The 21,476-nt window shown below is 34.7% G+C and overlaps 1 protein-coding gene across 2 annotated transcripts; it reads left to right on the top strand.

The window, feature by feature from the left end:
• The first annotated feature begins 1,390 nt into the window (after positions 1-1,390).
• LOC148306461 (DNA damage-regulated autophagy modulator protein 2) lies at positions 1,391-20,324 on the top strand. Of its 2 annotated transcripts, XM_088264989.1 has the most exons (7): positions 1,391-1,653; positions 1,780-1,901; positions 11,246-11,394; positions 14,138-14,215; positions 14,308-14,446; positions 17,112-17,263; positions 18,134-20,324. In XM_088264989.1, the coding sequence occupies exons 1-7, from the start codon at positions 1,583-1,585 to the stop codon at positions 18,233-18,235; spliced, it is 813 nt and encodes a 270-aa protein (XP_088121115.1). In that variant the 5' UTR covers positions 1,391-1,582; the 3' UTR covers positions 18,236-20,324. The 2 variants fall into 2 exon arrangements, with proteins under 2 accessions (XP_088121115.1, XP_088121114.1); XM_088264988.1 differs by lacking the exons at positions 11,246-11,394; positions 14,138-14,215; positions 14,308-14,446; positions 17,112-17,263; positions 18,134-20,324 and adding an exon at positions 2,049-3,619.
• Positions 20,325-21,476: the final 1,152 nt, after the last annotated feature.

The following is a 21,476-nucleotide window of genomic DNA, read 5'->3' as shown; positions in this document are numbered from 1 at the left end:
GCAGTGGTTGTTCAAGGCAGCGGGAACTCAATGCCTTGTAAAGAGGCAAGCTTTATCAAGTTTTTCGGGGTGGCATAGGAGTACCTAGCCTGTCATATTTGTACATTACCTATTCAATATGTAATAACACTATTTAGATATAATTTTTTATGAAAAACTAATTTCATTACCTACCTACTAGAACTAAATTAAATTAACTTTTTTTATAATCTGATTTACGTTAAATAAATAATAGGAACAATATTATTAATAATATTATAAAAAATACATAAATACCTAGTCCATTTATTGATCTTCCATGTTAGAGATTAAAACATAGGGAACGTGTTAGTTTGTTAAATAAATGTATGTCGTGTTACGATTTATTTTGTTGGATCATTTTATTTGTTTTGTTTCAAAGTATTTATTGAAACTTAAGTTATTTTGTTCTTTTGTAAATCATTAATTTATTGTATAACTTAAGGATAGTATGTAGATTTATCAAAGAAATAAAATGGTTATGATTTACAAATGTTTTTATATTTATTTGGTCATGCCCTTTAGAAATGATTAAAATACCTTCATATGCCCAAAGATAACTTTCAGCATAACCACAGATCAGCATTTTCAAAACTGCAACATGTTCATTTTTCTTTTCGTAGATTTTTATTGTTGAACTTTATTTCTATTGGTATTGCAAATTGTTGGTAAATCTAGAATGCTATATGTATGTAAAAAAAGTTTAAAGTACTTTTTTCCTTCCAAATCTTAAAATAACGGGTAATTGAGTAAAATATTGTCTCGCTCCATAGTGCAGTGGTTAGCATTAGACTACCATGCTGGAGGTCCCAGGTTTGATTCCTAGGGGATGAAAATAAGTTTAAGGGTTTTTTACTCAAAATATTATTTAATATTATCCTAGACTGGTACCTGAAGCGCAGGACTGATCACTTCATAATATAGACCATGAAATATAAACATTGAATCAATTTGATTTAATGCCCCGTATACCATTGGGTAAAGGTAAGCGTCAGTAGTAGTAAAATGTTACAAATTGAATTTTACAACTAAGGGAAGGTTGATAATGTACCTGAAAAAATCATTTCATCGCTTCTAACTTTTGTGGTTCGCTTACAGTAAAAATGCAACATAAAAGTTCAATCATATTATTCCACCATATCAATCTCAATTTTTGTAATTTTCAACCGTAAAGGTTGCAAAAAAAACGTAATTCGGAAACCTAAGACAGAATTATAATTTATATTATTTTTCTGTGCATATAATCTTTTTAGTCGAATATTTTTACTGTTTCCAAGTACCTAGTTAGGTACCTATCAACATTTTTAAAAATTCTATTCATAGACAATTGATACACAACCACCGACGCCACAGATAATGCTAAATTAACCATGACAGTTCCAAAACGACCGAAAACCCGTCAATGGGTTCCAGGATATTTGTCCGCATACTGATTAATTATAAAATATCGTTCAGATTTATTTCCTCGAACCTCGGTCGTGATTGAATTGTTAGTCATTAACGTCAATTCTTAGAGTATAATTTATTTAATATTATCGGTTTCCGTAAATGGGAACGCATTGTTATGGCATATGAAATTCTTCACTTTTTACCCTTGATTTGCTTCGTTCTCTTCCCGGCTACGTTTTTGCTAACGTGAGTAAACATCTATGTAGTTAATTAAAAATCAATGTAGACGGCTGCTAATCGATTTTTGCCAACCGCGATAGCGTTGTTTCGCACGTTGCGTACGCCTAAATTTTGTAACTGACTTTTTTGCAGGTACATTTGGGCCGTGTTATTGGAGCACGTAGAACCAGATTTCCCGTACATCAGCGATGCGGCCGCGTACTCTCCGGAAAGCTGTGTATTCGCACAATTGATAAACATCGGATGTGTCATACGTACGTATTGAAAAGCCTATCCGGTATTTAAGTAACGCCGCTCGAGTGTCGATACGATATACGATATAACCGCCGTCTTGTCTATGTTGAAGATCAAATTTCCATTTTGTTTCTCGCCAGTCTATACCTAGGATATTTCCATTGTAGGTGATAAACTGATTGTGTGAGTTGAAAATCCGCGATGTCTCCGCGACGGGACAGGAATAAGAGCGGCAAGAGGGACCACGGGGGCCACGGGCGCGGAGAGAACGGCTCGGAGAACAGCCGGGGGTCCTACAGCTGCAACGAGGTGTGGACGGAGCACGTCAGCTCCTCCGGGAAGAAGTACTACTACAACAGTCTCCTGGGCATCTCCCAATGGGACAAGCCGGCCGACTGGGTCGACCCGCCCGGCAGGAGAAACCCCCCGCGGGAAGAGGAAGCCCCCGAGCACAGCTCCAAGAGGTACAAGGACAGCGGGGCCAACCACTCGGACAGCTACAGAGACCATTCCTCCCGAAACCCCCATTACTCCAATACCCACGCTTCCGAAGTCCAAGTCCTGCACGATACGGACACTTCCTCGGGAGGCAGCACTCCCGTCCTGGACACGGCCAATAAAACCAAGCCGTCGGCTCAAGAGACGCACAACGCCGTCCCGATGGTCAGCGCTCTGCCCCGAAACCTCTCCCACCAAGTGACCACCGCTCCGTCGGTAACGTACTCTTCGTCAGCTATGAATCACTGCGCCCCGATACATTCCGAATCCGCCAACAGACACACCCCTCTGAACATCCTTCTCTCCAAGTCGAAAATCGAAGGGATCCAAAACACGGGAGCTTACGGTAACTTCACTCAATCCGAGAGCCCGATGCTTTCGCCATCGCTGTCTAAATACGTCTCCAACGACCTCGTCAAGCACGTCACAGGTTGGCCGGCGGAAGTATTGGAAAGGCAGGCGCAGAAGTACTCGGACGAGGCGTACACGCTCGGGGACCTGCAGTGCATGCGCGTCTGCACGGAGCTCAAATGCGCGCGAGCCGTAGTGCGGCACATGGAAATAAAGGCGACTCTTCAAGACCAAAAGCTGATGTATTTGAGACAGCAAATCGAGTCCATTAAAGAAGTCAAGTCCCAAAATTCCATTATATCGAATGATTTGTAAACTGAACAGTACTAAAATATGTGCAAATCTTAACTGGATCCTTGGAATGAAACATCTCACGTTACGTTATCATGTGTCCCTGTTCTATTGAATAGTACATAAGTGTTATTGTGTGCCGATGTCTATATTTTGCCTGTATTTTACGTCTTATATCGTCATTCAACGTGCATACTGCGAGTATTTACACTAATTCTTCGTCACTTGACCATATTTGTTTGTAAAGACAAATATTTATATTTTTGTATGTAATTTTCTAAGAATTGGAAAGAATTGTTTTTGAAACATTTCAAAAGTATTCGGATAGTGGGAATTACTTAAGCATTTTTCTCATGTTCCAGCATCGCTTGGAACGTATATCTGTGTATATGGGGAATCCAGTGTATTTTGACCACAGCTCGACTTTTGATGTTTTATGGTAACAGATTAGTTTCGTTGTTTGCCAGAAAGGAGTGAATGTATTATATTTCTTCCATATTATTAGAGTATTATAATAAAATAAAATAAACTATACAAATTTAAGCCATTGGTTAGCAGAACTTTTGGGGTTACTGTGCCAGAAATACCGTGATTAAAACATAAATAATTCAAAAAGTAAAATGTGTCCCATAATTTATAAAGACTCTGTGTCATTATTTTATCTTCGGCGTGACAAAAATATCTCCCTGAGTTTAGTCAACTAAATGTATGCAACGTTATAAAAAATTGCTTAATGTCTACTTCTTTTTACATTGAACACTGCGAATCAAATGACTCCTTAGTTTCTTAATTCACTAATTTCTACTTAATTTCTTAACGTCGTTAATTAGGTCAGGACCTTATTGACGACAAGTATCAGAGAAAATTGAACGCCACACCACTCTGTCTTTGCAAACATTCTTCGCCTCTTCCACGTACATGCGTCTCCTCATACATACCTGCCGATTATTACGACTCCTAACCTGACCACTTTCAAGTATTTGGCATACCTGACCGTGCCATGTTTTTCTCGGTCTTTCTCTGCTCCTATTTACCAATTACATTCGCCTCATAAATTTGTTTTACCGTTCTCTCCTCACTCATCCGTTCCACATGTCCTAACCATCTCAACACACCTTTCTTAATTTTATCGATAATGCTTATCTCAGCTTTGCATTCCTTCCTTATTCAACTATTCGAACATCTATCATACATTGTTTTGTCGCACGACATCCAGAGTTGAAAGAAATTAAGTAGGGGTGCGTGCAATAAACCAATAAATAAAATTAAAAAATTATGCAATACACGGATTATATTTGTATGTATCTTTTAGAGTAATATCACAATATTTTTCCGCCTCCGTGCTGTAATGGTCAGCGTGTTTAGCTACCGTGCTGGAGGTCCCGGGTTCGATTCCCAGGGGGGGAGGTGAAAATAAATATTAGTGATTTAACACTGTAATATTTATTTAATATTACCCTGGACTGGTTCCTGAAGCGCAAGAGTGATCACCTTGCCTTCATGTAAGTAATGATCAAGATAATACTGCGTCAATTTGATGCAGTGCCCTGTGCACCATTAGGTGTGGATAAGGGTTATAAATAAAATAAAAATAAAAAATATCACAGCTTTACACAACTTACTTTTCGCGGAAACAAACTAGGTTTAATGTGCTTTGTTTTTGTCGTTTCTCTTTAAGTATTTTTGTAATATTACAACTGATTGTAAGATGTAAATGGATCATTTTATTATTAATTTCAATGTAAAGCTTATTGAAGAAGAAAAAAAATCTTAATATCGACGGTCCCTATAAAAATTACTCTATCTGCAAATCTGTTACTGTACAGGAGAGAGCTTAGAAGATTTTTTTAACGTGTTCTTTTCATATTAATTAACGGTTTTATCTGAAACTCTAAACTAGTGTTATTCAAAAACACGATATAATAATGTATTAAGTCTTTATTGTTTCGGCATTAACTTTGTGGTAAGACATGTTACAATGATAAAAGAAAACACTTCGTTTTTTACCACTTGAGTTTTATTATAGACTACATGTTTCAGAAGTTAAACTTCCGTCATTCAGGTCTGTATAATAACTGACCTGAATACGTCAGTTATTATACAGACCTGAATGATGGAAGTTTAACTTCTGAAACATGTAGTCGATAATAATAAAACTCAAGTGGTAAAAAACGAAGTGTTTTCTTTAATCATTGTAATCAATGTATTAAGTCGTTTTAAAACTTTATGTTTTGTCAAAATTAAGTAGTTAGCGTTTTAGGAGTTCAGTTCATTTCGAAAATTCCATGTAGATAGCGTCTTATAAGCCTGAAAACTAGGCGTAATTTATTTTATATATTTTTTTTTCATTTATATTTGTACATAACGGTCTGTCGATAACGTAAGCAAATATCTCAAAATTGACAAAAATGTAGTTAGAGCACTTTACATAAGGCACGTCGATTTTATTCTAAATTTTCAATGTTTAACTTATTGAAGAAGAAAAAAATATAATATGAATTGAAAGTGTTTGCACAACCCTGAAAGAATCCCTAACACAGTGCTCCGCAAACTTTTTACAACTACGACACACCAAAATTCTTCCTAGAATTCCGCGGCACACCAAAAGCTAAAAAATATAGACCATTGAAAAATTATTTTGTTATAATTTATAATTATAATAATCATTCTTTACTACATCTCGAAAAATTGAAAAAAAAAATTGTCATTGTGCGTTAAATATATATGATGAATAATTATAAAATGTCAAATACATTAATTTTACCGCGGCACACCTGTATCCGGCTCGCGGCACACCAGCAAGCCACGGCACACCGGTTGCGGAGCACTGCCCTAACACACTGTCCAAAATTTATCTGATACTTTTAAAGATCGTGACGTCAGATCCGACTGATCCGGTATTTCTCGCTAGAGTACCAAAAGTCGATATATCGTTTTTTTTCATTTAATTGATTTGGCGTTTAATTTGTAGAACTCCATTTTAATTCATGTATTTATTTTTAAATCAAACAGATTTTTTGAGTCTACTAAGTTGTATTTTATTAAAAAAATAATAATAATAAAACCCTTATCCTTATCCTTAACCCTTACCCCAATGGTGCATAGGGCACTGTGTCATATTAACGCAGTTTTATCTTGATCGTTTACACATGAAGGAAAGGTGATCAGCCCTCCGCTTCAGGTACCAGTCCATGGTAATATTGAATAAATATTACAATGAAAAAATCACTTATATTTATTTTACCCCCCTTGGGAATCGAACCCGGGACCTCCAGAACGGTAGCCGAGTGTGCTGACCATTACAATACGGAGGCGGACATTATTAAAAGAACACATAAAAATTATATTATTTTTTGACATCTCATCAAAGATGAAGAAGAATATGGAAGTCTGGGCATTTACGGGGCTGACTTCCATATTCTTCTTCATCTTTGATGAGATGTCAAAAAATCATATGAAAATAACTCCTGTAATTGGAGATAATCCAGATTTTGTGAACAAGTATTTGGACACACTCAAAATGTTGTACATAAAAATTAGTTTGAAAATGCCATAACTAGGCGAAACAACTGTCACGATATTAATTTTTATGTGTTTTTTTCATAAAATACAACTTAGTAGACTCAAAAAATATGTATTTGATTTAAAAATAAAAATTGATACATAAATATCGGATTGTGGTAACCAAACGGTTAAACAAAATATTGATACAAGAACGCGTCTTTATAATTTTTTAGTGTTATATATGCACATGTCAAATAACTATATCGCTCACTCCTTTCAAGAACGTCATAAATCAAAAAACTTGATTTTTCAGGAGAACGTTTTTAATGTTTAAAAATATAACACAATGTACAACATTTTGAGTGTGTCCAAATACTTTACATCTCACCAATAGATGTCTCTAGTGAAGTTGTAGTGATTCATGAACAAGGTTTCTAAATTGGTTCATATATATGGAACTTCCAAGAATTTGAGTAGTGTGGTTGTCAATAATGGGTAGAATTGGTGAATGTTACATGTGTGTAAAGTGATCACTTAAACCAGCCTATGACGGTCGTCAGCCCCGTAAATGCCCAGACTTCCATATTTTTCTCCATCTTTGATGAGATGTCAAAAAAATAATATAACACAATGTATTAAAAATAAATATCAAGCCACTTACTGAACTTTTAACTATGCAACAGATCTTTTTAGGTAAAATCTGAAGGTTTTTTCTCCATTTGAAAAATATTTAGTATATTTAAAAAAAAAATTAAACAATACTTTTTCTTCAGAATGCAAAAACAACACTTTCTGCCCTGTAACGGGTAAATATTAACTTAAAAATATGTCTCTTTTGCTGGGATATAGTACATTTTCTGGGCATTCCGAAAACATGCACAACTGAAAATTGACAATTTTTTATTTATGACGTTCTTGAAAGGAGTGAGCGATATTTTATACGACTTGACTATTGGTTTAAGTAGTCTACTATTCCGATGAAATGTGGTCGTTTTTCCTTGTCTACTACAGTTAAGAATAATATATGTAGTTCTAATCATTTTTTTGTCCGCCTCCGTAGTGTAATGGTCAGAACGCTCGGCTACCATTCTGTAGGTTCCGGGTTTGACTCCCAGGGGGATTTAAATTAAATTAATCTAATTATTAATCCAATCAAAATATAAGTGATTTTTTCCACTCTTAATATTTATTCAATATTACCCTGGACTTGTACCTGGAACGGAGGGCTGATCACCTTTCCTTCATGTGTTAACGATCAAGATAACACTGCGTTTATATGATGCAGTGCCCTATGCACCATTGGTGTGCGGATAAGGGTTTAAAGAAGATGAAGAAAAAACATTTATTTATACATTGGCCTAGGCATCAATTATATGAGGAAGTTAATGTTTTAACTACATAGTGTAGATATCTTTACTTTAACTTTTTTTTGGTCTTTTATTTCTAATGTTTTAGGCATTTTTAAACTAGTTAATACGTGTATTATCAAAATTGTAACTTTTTAATGATTTTTTTTTATTATTTATTTTTACCGAAAAGAAGTCAATTAAAAGGCATCTACGCTACATAGTCAAAGCGATAACTTCCATATTGGATCCCAGTTCTAAACTTCTCATATCGGTGCCTAAACTCAAACATATACATAAAAAAATTATATTATTTTTTTAAATCTTTGCAATGTTCTCAGTTATTTTTTTTTTCATTTATTTAACAATTTATTTTGCTTTTCAATAGTATTAAGTGACTTTTGTATTGTGTGTGACTGAATCTTTTCACGGGGCTTTTATCAGTTATCGGCTGGCTTAAGTGATCGCTTTCATTAACTATTCTGGCCCTGATTAAATATGCATATGGCTTTGATTTTGGGAAGTTGTATTTAACAACCGCCACTTCATTTGCTGTTAAGAACTTTGTAAGTGAATAGCGTTGGGATCTGCCATCCGCTGGCTTGAGTGATCACCTATTATGGCCCTGATTGAACATCCATATGGCTTTGATTTTGGAATATTGTATTATGTTGTATTCACAACCCCCACTCTATTTGCTGTTGAGAACTTTGTTAGTGAATAGCGTTGGGATCTGCCATCGGCTGGCTTGAGTGATCACCTATTATGGCCCTCATTGAGCATCCATATGGCTTTGATTTTGGAATATTGTATTATGTTGTATTTACAACTGCCACTCTATTTGCTGTTGAGAACTTTGTAAGTGAATAGCTTACAAAGTTCTCAGCAGCAAAATAAGTGAGAATTCTTTTGAATTGCTTAAAATCTATTTATGTAAACATGGGGACTATTTCATACTATTTTAAACTAGCTGTGTCCATGCGTTGCTGTGGCTTAGTCTGATCAAATGTAAAAAAAGAAAAGAAAAAGCACCTTCATGTAATGTTGACCTTTCTGCTACGGTGCTAAATACTTACGCATGCAGCGGTGATATGTATTTTGTACACCACATGAAAATGTGATTCAAAAACGGGAAAAATGATAATATTCCTAATTGTTGCTTTTATTGACCATAGTGAATTTGAAATGTATTTGTAAATTTTGTAACGTTAGCTCCGGTTAGTATCTAAAAAAGAGAAAAAAATACATTGCAAGTAGCCGCCATAGCTAACGTAGCGGCACGACCACCCTGAACAACGACTTGTAACGCAACTAAAATGAGATTGTCGGAAACAGTATGAAGCCGCGTGCGCGTGTACATAAAGTGCGGCACGCATGCATACATTGAAAAACGTTTGTGTATTGGTGATTCTGTCCCCGATTTTTTTCACAATTTATTTATTTCCGCCGCTGCAAATGAATAACTTTATATTATAATACTTTTATGTAACCCGTAATTGTATTATGTAGGAATACAAAATTTCTAAGCCCGTATCTATTGATATATTAATATTCTCATTTTTAAAGTGAAGTTGTAGTACATACATGTCACCGGGAGGGGAAGGTTAAATTTCACTATGCTTGTGGGTACCAATATTTACTACACTACACTTAACAGCAGACTAAGCCGATAGCAACGCCAGACTACTTCATTTATAAGGATAAAAATACATTAACTTAATTAAATGTACTGTAGGTAGAAGTGAATGTATGAAGGGTTTCTATTTTCAGTGTAAAATAAATGTTTAAAATTGCACAATTATGTATTACCTTCTTTTATTGACTTTGTGGCTGTTTTTCTAATTAAATAACAAGTCTCCTAATCTAAATTGTTCACGATCGGTGATAAGAATTGTTGAAGTCGAACTGGATGTATTTTCAATAAAAAATATATATTTGTGACTGTTTTAAAATCTAGGAACAATGTTTCTGTATTATTCTGAAATAATAATACTGGCCAACAATTTACAGCTTTTATTTTGTAACTGGCATGAAAATACCTGATGTTTATGCACTTTGCATAGCTGAATCAAAAAACCAAAGCAAAAAAAAATGTAGCATGTCAGATTTTTTAGTTATGGATATTTTCAATTCTGATATTTACTTAAGTTTTGCATATTATTTATGTACAAACAAATATAAACATATAATGCTACCGTATTCAATATTAATAAGTTAATATATTTCCACTGTAACTCCATAATTATCAATACTTTTTTTTAATCCCTTAGACCTTAGACTAAAACATGTCTAGATACCAACCACTATTGCAGTTTCAACGTATGGGGTCCATACAAACAATAATATGACTGTAACATCAAAACTTGACGTGATACAAGCTTGTCACATACCATATAGACTTTGAATAAAAGAACGATTAACCTAGTCCAAATCAGTCAACAAAATTTCAGTTACAAAATCATTGTTGGCCAGTGTAATTAATGATTTTTATATTTGATATAAAATAAAATGTGTTTTTTTTTTTAATTACTGTAATGAAAACTGTCAATACATTATTTAATATTGAATTTAAACTTTTTTTTATTTGTATTTAATATTTCAAGTCTTTCCTTGCGTGAGATCGTAAACCAATTTGAGAAAAACATTGTAAGACAATTGTATAAGATAAAACTATATGTGACCGTGATGAAGACGGAATGCTGAATACGCTGTTGGAATGGAATCGGTCTTCACTAAAACATCCAATGGCAATTTGGAAATAACATAATACTAAAGAATACAGAGAGTAATAATTTAATTGAGAATAATAATCAAATTGAGAGTTACAAATTGCATTGAGAGTGATAATCAAATTGAGAGTTATAAATCAAATTGAGAGTTACAATTTGAATTGAGAGTGATAATTTAACTGAGGGTAATAGTTATATTGAGAGTGATAATTTGAGTTATTTATTGATTTGGCGTTTAATTTGTAGAACTCCATTTTAATTTATGTATTAATTTTTTAATCAAACAGATTTTTCTAGTCTACTAACTTGTATTTTATTTTTTAAAAAAACATAAAAATTAATATTGTGGCAATTGTTTCGCCTAGTAATGGCATTTTCAAACTAATCATGTTTCAAACTAATGCAAATCTTTAGAAAATGCCATAACTAGGCAATTGTCACAATATTTATTTATGTGTTTTTTTTTTAAATAAAATACAACTTAGAAGACTCAAAAAATCTGTTTGATTTAAAAATTAATACATCAATTATAATAATTTGGGATGATTGCTTTAAATAAAAATGGATGCTTTATCTTCAACATAGACAAATTGGACCTGATTTCTGCACTTGCTAAGAGGACTTACAGATTTATTTCTTTTTTAGTCGGGATCACAATGTACATAAGGCATCGTCAGATTTTAGAAATGCGATGTATCTACCCGATCGCATCGTCTGTCAAAAAAATGAACGACATATCGATCTGGTTCGGAACATCATCCTGCTTGGGTCTTAGTATGGTGGCTAACTTCCAGGTGAGCTCATTTTCATCTTCAATCAATGCAGACCTTAACCAGTGCATACTGTATTCCTCTAGATCGCGGATAACAATCATTCTCACATTATCTCTCTGTGTTCATACTACAAAGGGGTTTTAAAAAGTTCATACAACTGACACCCATGTAAATAAATAGGTAATACCTTACTGAGACATCCTGCTTGGGTCTTAGTATAGTGGCTAACTTCCCGGTGAGCTCATATCAATGCAGACCTTAACCATTGCATACTGTATACCTCCTATATCTCAGATAACAATCATTCTCACATTATCTCTCTGTGTTCATACTACAAATGGGTTTTAAAAAGTTCATACAACTGACATCTATGTAAATAAATAGGTAATATCTCACTGAAACATTACTCTGCTTGATGGCTAGCTTCCAGATGAGCTCATTTTCATCTTCAATTAATGCAGACCTTAACCAGTGCATACTGTATACCTCCTTGATCTCGGATAACAATCATTCTCACGTTATCTCTCTGTGTTCATACTACTATTGGGTTTTGAAAAGTTCATACAACTGACATCTATGTAAATAAATAGGTAATATCTCACTGAGACATCCTGCTGAGGTCTTAGTATGGTGGCTAACTTCCAGGTGAGCTCATTTTCATATTCAATCAATGCAGACCTTAACCAGTGCATACTGTATACCTCCTTGATCTCGGATAACAATCATTCTCACATTATCTCTCTGTGTTCATACTACAAATGGGTTTTAAAAAGTTCATACTACTGACATCTATGTAACTGAAATAGCTACATATTATCTCACCTAGACCAAATTGTGTTCTTGCTATCATCTATACCAGAGGTTCCCAAACTCTTTTATCTCGTAGACCCCTTGCCTTACCTGATATTGATTTTTATCAAATTCATTAACTTCAAATGTATTTTTGACAGCCGGTATATGTAGTGTTACTCACTTTGAACCACACATGTTAGGTTTTATACATTTATATTTTAAATTCAAATTAAAACATAGACCCCTTGCAAGTTGTCATAGACCCCTGGGGGTCGATATAGACCACTTTGGGAATCACTGATCTATACTCAGTACTGAAGTACTGCATTTTTGTAATCTGGCTACAAGCTGTGGGTTTGAATAAAATCCCAGTAGATTACATCATACTGTATATCGTAGAATGCAAAATCCGATTAATGTCAACATCATCACGTATATACCTATTTCTTTGTGGATCCTTTCCTCTCCCAAATACTCATTACACCCTCCTACTGCTCTTTAGATTCTAAATGGTGTATAAAATGTAAATTTTAAGCTTTATGGGCCATTTATAAAAGACCAATTGCAATGCCAGTTTACTAAGCCATTCCAAGATTTGACATTGAATAATTGAAAAATTCACAATTGTAAATTCCATTATCTATTTACATGAGGTCAATATTGGCTTGGCTCAGTGGAATGTCTTAAAAATTGGCCTGTGTAAACAGCCCGTAAATAATAAGCAGCGAGATATTTCAACCTCAAGTACTGGAAATGATGCTGTCTTCCTCTCCTTCAATCAGGGTCTGGACACCACTAGTGCTGTTTTTGGAGTGTTTGAACAAAGGTTTGAAAGTGTAACATGTAAGGTAAACCACAGAGTAACATAACTTATTCTTGATCTAAGTCTACACAATCACTAACTGATACTATTTTTTTTTATACAAAAATAAGAACTTTTTTTTTTGAAATTTCTAAATTCAGTCAGGGTGATGACCCCACTCATTCATCAACTGCACTGGTTATTCTTTCCCGAAAGGGTTGGGTACAAACTCTGTCTACTCATGTGTACAAGAGTAGAGACAGTTTATACCATATACGTCATGTATACACAGTGATGAGGTTGACCCGGTTCGCACTGGTTCTAGCGAATCAGTGCCTAAAAATTTAAGAGTTCACAAACTGGTCCTTAACGCTTTGTTGTCACACAATATTCCAATTGAGATTGTATCGTATGTATCGGAGCACGCTCAGTTTACTTGGTCCCATCACGTTGTAAAAATATTTGAAACTCGCAAAGAAAAAAATATATTGGAAAGATGAAAAAAAAACAGTAGAAAAATTAAGTTATTGCACTTAGTAAAAAGAATATTGTGAAAGATATACGCTTCAGCATTTGAAGCATTCTCAGTTGTTATGTGAATGTTCTGTTTACGTGCAGAATAAAAAACAAATAAATTAATAAATGTAAAAACTATTTTTTTTTATAATGGGGGGTGGGTAGGAATAGTACCTAAAGGGCGAACCAGTTCTTAAAAATTTTGAATCCCATCACTGCATATATACATTGATTTAAAAATCAATACATAATATGGCTCCAGAGTATCTAAAAGAGCTGTGTATTCCAGACAAATTGGTTGATAAACGTTTCACGCTTGTGTATTTAACCCTTTCCGGTCCACCAAAATTAAAAACAAAATCTAGGTAGACAGTTACATTCCAATTGGAAAAAAACTTTTATCCTCTGCTCCACATACTGTTGTAATAGATACGAGTAACAAAAATGTAAGCTTGGAATTTAAATAAATAATACTAATGATGAAAAAAATGTCGAATAACATCTGACATGGGACCTAAGAGGAAAAAATCGATGTCGAATGAGATTCGACATTGGACCAGTAAGGGTTAACAAATAAATAATAGTAAGGTTTTCAGAAAATTAATAATAATAATAAATAAAATACAACAATAAGGATAAAATTAATGTTTTCAGGAAACAAATGTGAAGTATGTCCATTACACTGGCGCTTTTATGTGCTTCGGATTTGGGACTGTGTACTTTTGGATACAGGTGTGATACAATATTTAAAAAAAGTTATCAGTTTTACAAATAACGTTTGAATTAAAAGTGCCCGTTAGTAACGTGTTATTTTGTTCTTCCAGGCACTCGTATCCCACGCTCTGAGCCCAGTTCTTAAAAATTACCGCATTGTGTATTTGAGAATAGCCCTCTCTGTATTATGCACAGTATTTTTTGTCATTCTTTTCACAACTGGAATACTCTCCCATGTTTATTTCCATGGTAAGTAAATATTATATTACCACCACATATTGTTCGCCTCCGTAGAACAGGGTTATCAAAAAATAATGCCAACATTTAAAATAACTGTTATAAAAAAATAACTATTAGGGTGGTGACTGACCGGAGCATTTCGTCATAACGCAACATCGTAACATCGCTCGCGGCGAGCATTAGCGAGCATCCGAAACTATGGATGGAGCGCTCGGATCGCTGTACTGACTATACGTATGTTCGCATCGTAACGTGTTACGTTACGACGAAATGGCTCCGGTCAATCACCACCCTTAGAGATAATTTAATAGTTTTGATCTTAAAATGTGCGGAAAATATAAAAATATTCATACCTTAGTATGTTTCGATGTGTGCACCGTTCGTCGCTTTGCAAATGTCTAGTCTATAGTTGATTTCTTGGCACGTACGTGCAATCGTTTCAGGAGTAACTGTCAAGATAGGGACAGAAATCCGCTCCTGCAGATGATCTGAGTCCCGAATCTTTTCTCCTCTTATTTTAACCTTTTAACCGCGTTAACTTTGTTCCTAAGAGACGCCCGTGCGCGGCGGTATTTTGCCGTTTTTTAAATGATTACTTTTATCATGTATTTAGTTAAGAAACGATTTATTTTCCTAAACAAAAACGTTCAATGGGATTCATTGTGCCTTTTTGGTACTCTATAATATATTTGTGTCACATTATTCTTGAAATATATCGTAATATATACAAATAAGATCGTAACATAAATAAATCAAAGCACGCATCGTGTGTCACTCTTACCCACTAGCGATGCGTAGCGTCGAGAGTGAGACAGATATAGGGCATGATTATGGCACGGACTAATTACCGACCTCGAGAAAAATCAGGGATCTGTTCTTTTATTTATCCTTGTGATGTTACAAATTATTAGTCAGATATTTCAACAGATGTCATAAGGCCAAGGATTGACGTATTATTTTATCCAAAGTTCCACACCATGAAAAAATCCCTCCAAGTTGAACTGAGGTTCGAAACTTGGAGCAAAGTAAAAACACATACGGTTATGTCAGCCGCGTATGGGGCATGTTTTATGAAAACACATACGGTTATGCGAGCCGCGTGGATCCGGTTAAATGTTGGCATCATTTTTCGATGACCCTGTATAGTGGTTAGCGCAATCGGCTACCACTCTCGGAATCCCGGTTCAATTATCAACCGTGGGTCCCCTATGTAAAATAAATAATAATAATTTATTCTTTCTCAAAATCGGATGCTGTCTATATTTTAAAGTAATTTGTCAAAAAATACCGAAGTTACCCTTCAAACATAAAAATAAAACACTTCTATAAGACCACTATTAGAGTTTATCAATGTAAACAAGACTATATTATTTTGAGAAATAAAAAGACTTTGTGTTTTGATCCACTCACATTTTTATTAACCAACTAGTTTCGGCAACAACCTTTTGCCCTCTTCAGGGTTTAATTTATGTCTAAATTTAATTTATGATAATAGTCATAAATTAAACCCTGTAGAGTGCAACAGGTTGTTGCCAAAACTAGTTGGTTAATAAAAATGTGAGTGGATCCAAAACACAAAGTCTTTTTATTTCTCAAAATAATGTTTCAATATGATCCACAAAGTTAATGCTTTCAATATTCAAAACATAAATAAGACTAGTTTCAAGAACTACAGATGCTCTCATCAACAGGTGAAAATACAACTCAAAGAGTGGCCATGTACCATACATATCATATCATGTTATTACATGCCAAATCAATGACTATCGCATTGTTTTCGGGATATGCTTAATAGCGTCTTTAACATACTAGAGAGCTGGAGACGCTTATAAGCATTCTATTTGGTTACTTTTGGTAGAGCGCGAGAGACGCCTAAAAGCATTGTACAGATTTGAATTGGGTTTGCGGTTACTTGTGATTAGTACTGAGGTTCAGACGGCAGACTGTCTGAGTCTGTATAATTAGCGTCGGGGTTGATGAAAAAATTACAATCGGCGGGTGTGTATGAGAAGATGCATGAACGTGGAAGAGGCGAGAAATGTTTGCAAAGACAGAGTGGTGAGACAGAGTGGTGGAATCTTCTATTCTAGAGAGAGAGGCCTACCCCTGCGGGGAAGCGGCGTGATGGTTAGTTAGTTAGTTAGTTAGTTAAACACAATTTTAAAATGTGATTTCATTTCATGTCAACAATAGCCATTCCCTTAAGGGTTTATTTATTTTAATAGAATAACCATTAAATGGTATGGACATGTGGAGCGAATGGATAACGATAGAATGACTAAGAAAATATATGTGGCGAATGTGAGAGGGAAAACAGAACGAGGACGACCGAAAAAGACTTGGCACGATCAGAAGTCAAAAGTCTGCATAATCAGAGGGGATGTATGACTAGATATACGGATGTGAAGGAGGCGAGGAGTGTATGTCAGGACAGAAGAGTGTAGCGTTCCATCCTTTCTGTCTACCTTTGCGGGGAAAAGGCGTGATGGTAGTAGTAACAGTAGTACCATTAAATACAGTTATCAAGGCATTCGCCAACCGCTATATGCCATTCTCAAAATGAAAACGTTCACTGAAATTTGCAGTACCATAGCGCTGTGTAGCAATTTACGCAACTAACACTTACAGCGCAATAGCACTGGGCTGCATTCTAATGGTTAATCATTGTGAATAGGTACGAATCCAAGAAAGTGGAATCCAGGCGATGGCGGCTGGCACTACCATGTTGCTTCCACTGCTTCCGAGTGGGTAGTCGCATTGTCCTTCTGTTTCTACATCCTCTCCTTCGCTGAGGACTTCAGGAATCTCAGTTTGGATCACCCCAATGTAAGTTTCAACATTTCCATAAAAATTTTATAAAATATCCGCAAGCAATGTCAGTTATGATCACCCTCATGTAAGATTAAACATTCCTATTAAAGTTTCATAATGTTTCCACAACCAATGTCAATTTGGATCACCCCAATGTAAGTTTCAACATTCCTAAAAAAGTTTTATAAAATTTCCACAAGCAATGTCAGTGTGGATCACCCTGATGTAAGATACAACATTCCTATTAAAGTTTCATAATGTTTCCACAACCAATGTCAATTTGGATCACCCCAATGTAAGCTTCTACATTCCTATAAAAGTTTTATAACATCTCCACAAGCAATGTCAGTGTGGATCACCCTGATGTAAGTTTCAACATTCCTATAAAAGTTTTATAAAATTTTCACAAACATCGCTTGGAGACTCCTTTGCACCATCAGTTACGGGTAAGTGTCAAAGAAAAAACATAAAAATATATTAATATGTAATAAGACTCCTTTTGTTCGATGCTTGTGTTTTTTATTATTTTTCTTTTCATGATCATAAATGAAGTGCATAAAATCTTTTTTTGTCATCCTTAAAATCCTTTCCACCTCTACCTACCATACATGAGGTCCCGGGTTCGATGGGGGGTCAAATAAATATAAGTGATTTTTTCACTCTAATATTTATTCAATATTACCCTGGACTGATACCTGAAGCGGAGGGCTGATCACCTTACCTTCATGTGTTCATGATCAAGATAACACTGCGTTTATATGATGCAGTGCCCTACGCACCATCGGGTGCGGATAAGGGTTTGAAGAAGAAGAAAATCCTTTCACTGTCCCTTCCTAAAAATTTCCCAATATTACAAAGTTTACAAAGATATCTACATTTTTCCAGTTGTGCCTTCTCCAAGACTCCGAGATAGTGCCGCAGAGCGATCCGATGGAAGAGGAGGCTTCCGGAGTCAATCCGGAGGATGTGGTCATCGTCGCCAAATGATTACAGGATGCCCTCGGCAAGACTCACAAGATCTTAAGGCATTTACTCAAATTTCGGCAGATAAACTCTCTCAGGAATGGCACTTCGGTTGGCGGCTGTGTTGCATCTCCTACGTCCCGGAAGAAAGTCAAAGTCAATCGAAATTACGGCAGTTTCGACGACAACTCCTGCACGACAGTCATATCTTGCGACGGGAACAACCTTAAAAAATCACTGAGCGCCGATTCATTAAAAAATCTAAAAGACGATATATTGGAATCCGACGAGTATTGGGGTTATATTAAGAATAATAAAAATACTTCTGTTCCACAAAGCGCAGTCTCTGGGCGAGTCAACGTCAGAAGTCTGGAATCAGATCTAGACTTCATAAACAAGTCTTACGGCCAAGTTCGTAAACTTTCCTCTTCGCAGAGCTTCAATACTTTCAATCAGTTTGACGTGACGGTCGACGTGCACCCTTTTCCCGCTAGTTGTGATATAAACTGTGTCAGTGTGTTGAACCGATTGGGCGCAGACGAGGGCCCTTCTGATTTGGGCACTCTTGGTGCCCGAGCAGGGACGACCGTTTGCGACGGATGTGTAAACGAATCTACCGAGTCTGTGATCGATTCTAATCAGAGTGAAAACTTTAAAAGTAAATATGACAATTTATATAATGCGGAATGTGTGATCTCCGGCCAGCTTAGATCCGGGGACTTGAGCAGTCGTGGCGATGTCAGGAAACCTTTTAGCGCAATTGGGAGTCACGGTAATGTGATAGTCGCCACTCAGAATAATAAACTCGTAAGCCTTTCACTGTCTTTGTTAGTTGCCGCCTTGCTTCAAGTGGTTCGATGTCTGACTGTCATGTTGGACGACACGCTGAGCTGTTTTAGGCAAGATTTATTCTGATACTCGTATTTTTAGATAAATTTAAATCGTGCTCTGGCATAATCGACTTCCAACACACAAAAGATAATATATTTGTACACACTGTAGATTTTTAAATATGACCCTTTCTCATCCATTTTTTAAATTTATTTTTACATTTTGTTTAATTTATTGTATTTTTGTTTTACTTGATATTTACCACTAGTTCTTATTGTGACACGTGTTTTGATGCATCCCGCATCATTTTCAAACATCAAAATTATGCAGAATCCATCGAAACACGTGTTACATTGAATTTTAAGAAATAGTGGTATTTACCAAGTAAACCTTTAAAAAATGGATAGATTACCACAAAATGACTGCTGAATCAATCAATGAAGAAAAAAAAAGAATTTGAGTATTGATTTGTATTTATGAAAAATTTAGCCGTAGTGTCGTATTTTGTTGTATCTTACAATACGATGTAAGTAAGATACAAAAAATTCAAACAACTTGTAATTAAGGTTCCTTTTTTCCCTCCATTAAATATTGTTTGTTTTTTATAACACATCACTCAATACGTCTCCAGTTTGACACTTATATGGCAACACTGTTGACAGGTGTATGATTTCTGAATAGTACCAACCTTCAAATGATAAATGTCAAAAATTCATAGCATTCTGGCTATTAGCTAACATATTTATTGTAACTGCAGACAGTTGGTAGAATTCCGTATTGAATTTTTGGGTAATATATCCAAAATTAAACACGGTTAATGGATTGAATTCTACTTTTATTTGCATATATATAAGATAATATGTGACGTGTTTCGTCTTATTAAGACATTATCAAACACTAATGTGATAAAGTCTTAATAAAATGAAATGCGTCACATATTATTATATATATGTATATGTAAATAAAAGTAGAATTCAATAACCGTATTTAATTTTGGATACATTACCCAACAATTAGCTAACAGATTACTGTGGTTTATATGATAAATTTGTTTTTTTTAGACTGGTTTGAGATTTATTGAGTGATGTGTTACATAAATCGTTCCTGTAATACATATTATCATATTCAAATCTGAGTAATTAGGGGAGATAAAATGAGATCATATGGATGAGAGAGGGTTAATCATTATTCCATAATATTAAGGGCTTAATTATTTGTTAAAAAAAGGAACTTCTCTTTTTTTTCATTTATATCTTATTTTATGCTTGCTGACCAAAAAAAACTTCTCAAAACAATTTGATTTTAGAAATTATTTTTGTAGTATTATAAATAAATTTTATGGTGTAACCATGTAACTCACTGTTTTAATATTTCACTCTATGTGCAATATATAAATATAAGTTTAACCAAGTTAATGTTATGTCTGATATTGTCAGCAGAAAGACAAAATGGCCGACAACCACTAAAAAATTATTTGTTTTAACATTTTATTCCGATTTTTTTCCTACATCTATCATTATTATTTGCTACTGTAATAAATTATATATATATATTTTTTTTATGACATCTCATCAAAGATGAAGAAGAATATGGAAGTTTAGTGATTCAAGAACAAGGTTTCTAAATTGGTTCATATATATAGAACTTCCGAGAATTTGAGTAGTGTGGTTGTCAATAATGGGTAGAATTGGTAAATGTTACACGTGTGTAAAGTGATCACTTAAACCAGCCTATGACGGTTGTCAGCCCCGTAAATGCCCAGACTTCCATATTCTTCTTCATCTTTGATGAGATGTCATAAAATAATATGAAAATAACTCCTATAATTGGAGATAATCCAGATTTTGTGAACAAGTATTTGGACACACTCAAAATGTTGTAAATTATATTTTGTTGATTAACGTTTTCTATTTCTATCATAATTTTAGAATAATCACTCCGTGGCTTTTTCTGGGGTCAACTATTTTTAATCCATGTTTTTTAGTACAATTGAAACCAATTTTTTTTAAATATTCATGCAAGAAGGAAGATATGTACAGTGGAACCTCTAATAACGAGTAATTCGCATAGTGAACAAAAAAATCTGAAATGGTTACTCCCCCCTTAACAAGCGATATTTCGCATGAGTTACAGAGAAAAGCAAATCCCCTTTTCACAACATTCGCTTGTGAGCCGGAACTTCTGCGCCAGTCAAAACAAAAAAGGTTTTACTTAATGAGTAAGATTCTGGAATGAATTATGCTCACTATCAGAGGTTTCACTGTATTATAAAATGTCCCCTCAGCACGGGAAAACCCAGTGAGGTATTTCTATTATATACATTATTGTAAATTAATTTTTAAATATTTATTGATGTAAAAATACCAATTTGCCATTCTGCTGACAATGTCTTGACTTACATAATTATTTTATTAATTGATTCGAATTGATTTTA

The sequence above is a fragment of the Brachycentrus maculatus genome, unplaced genomic scaffold (assembly GCF_059751285.1).
Source record: "Brachycentrus maculatus isolate JH-2025_06_01 unplaced genomic scaffold, ASM5975128v1 h1tg000241l, whole genome shotgun sequence".
Lineage (NCBI taxonomy): Eukaryota > Metazoa > Arthropoda > Insecta > Trichoptera > Brachycentridae > Brachycentrus > Brachycentrus maculatus.
The sequence above is the reverse complement of the archived record's forward strand: the minus strand, read 5'-3'. Positions and strand labels throughout refer to the sequence as shown.

Coding starts and splice junctions, on each gene's coding strand:
- LOC148306461 (XM_088264988.1), top strand. CDS start 2,083: ATGTCTCCGCGACGGGACAGGAATAAGAGCGGCAAGAGGGACCACGGG.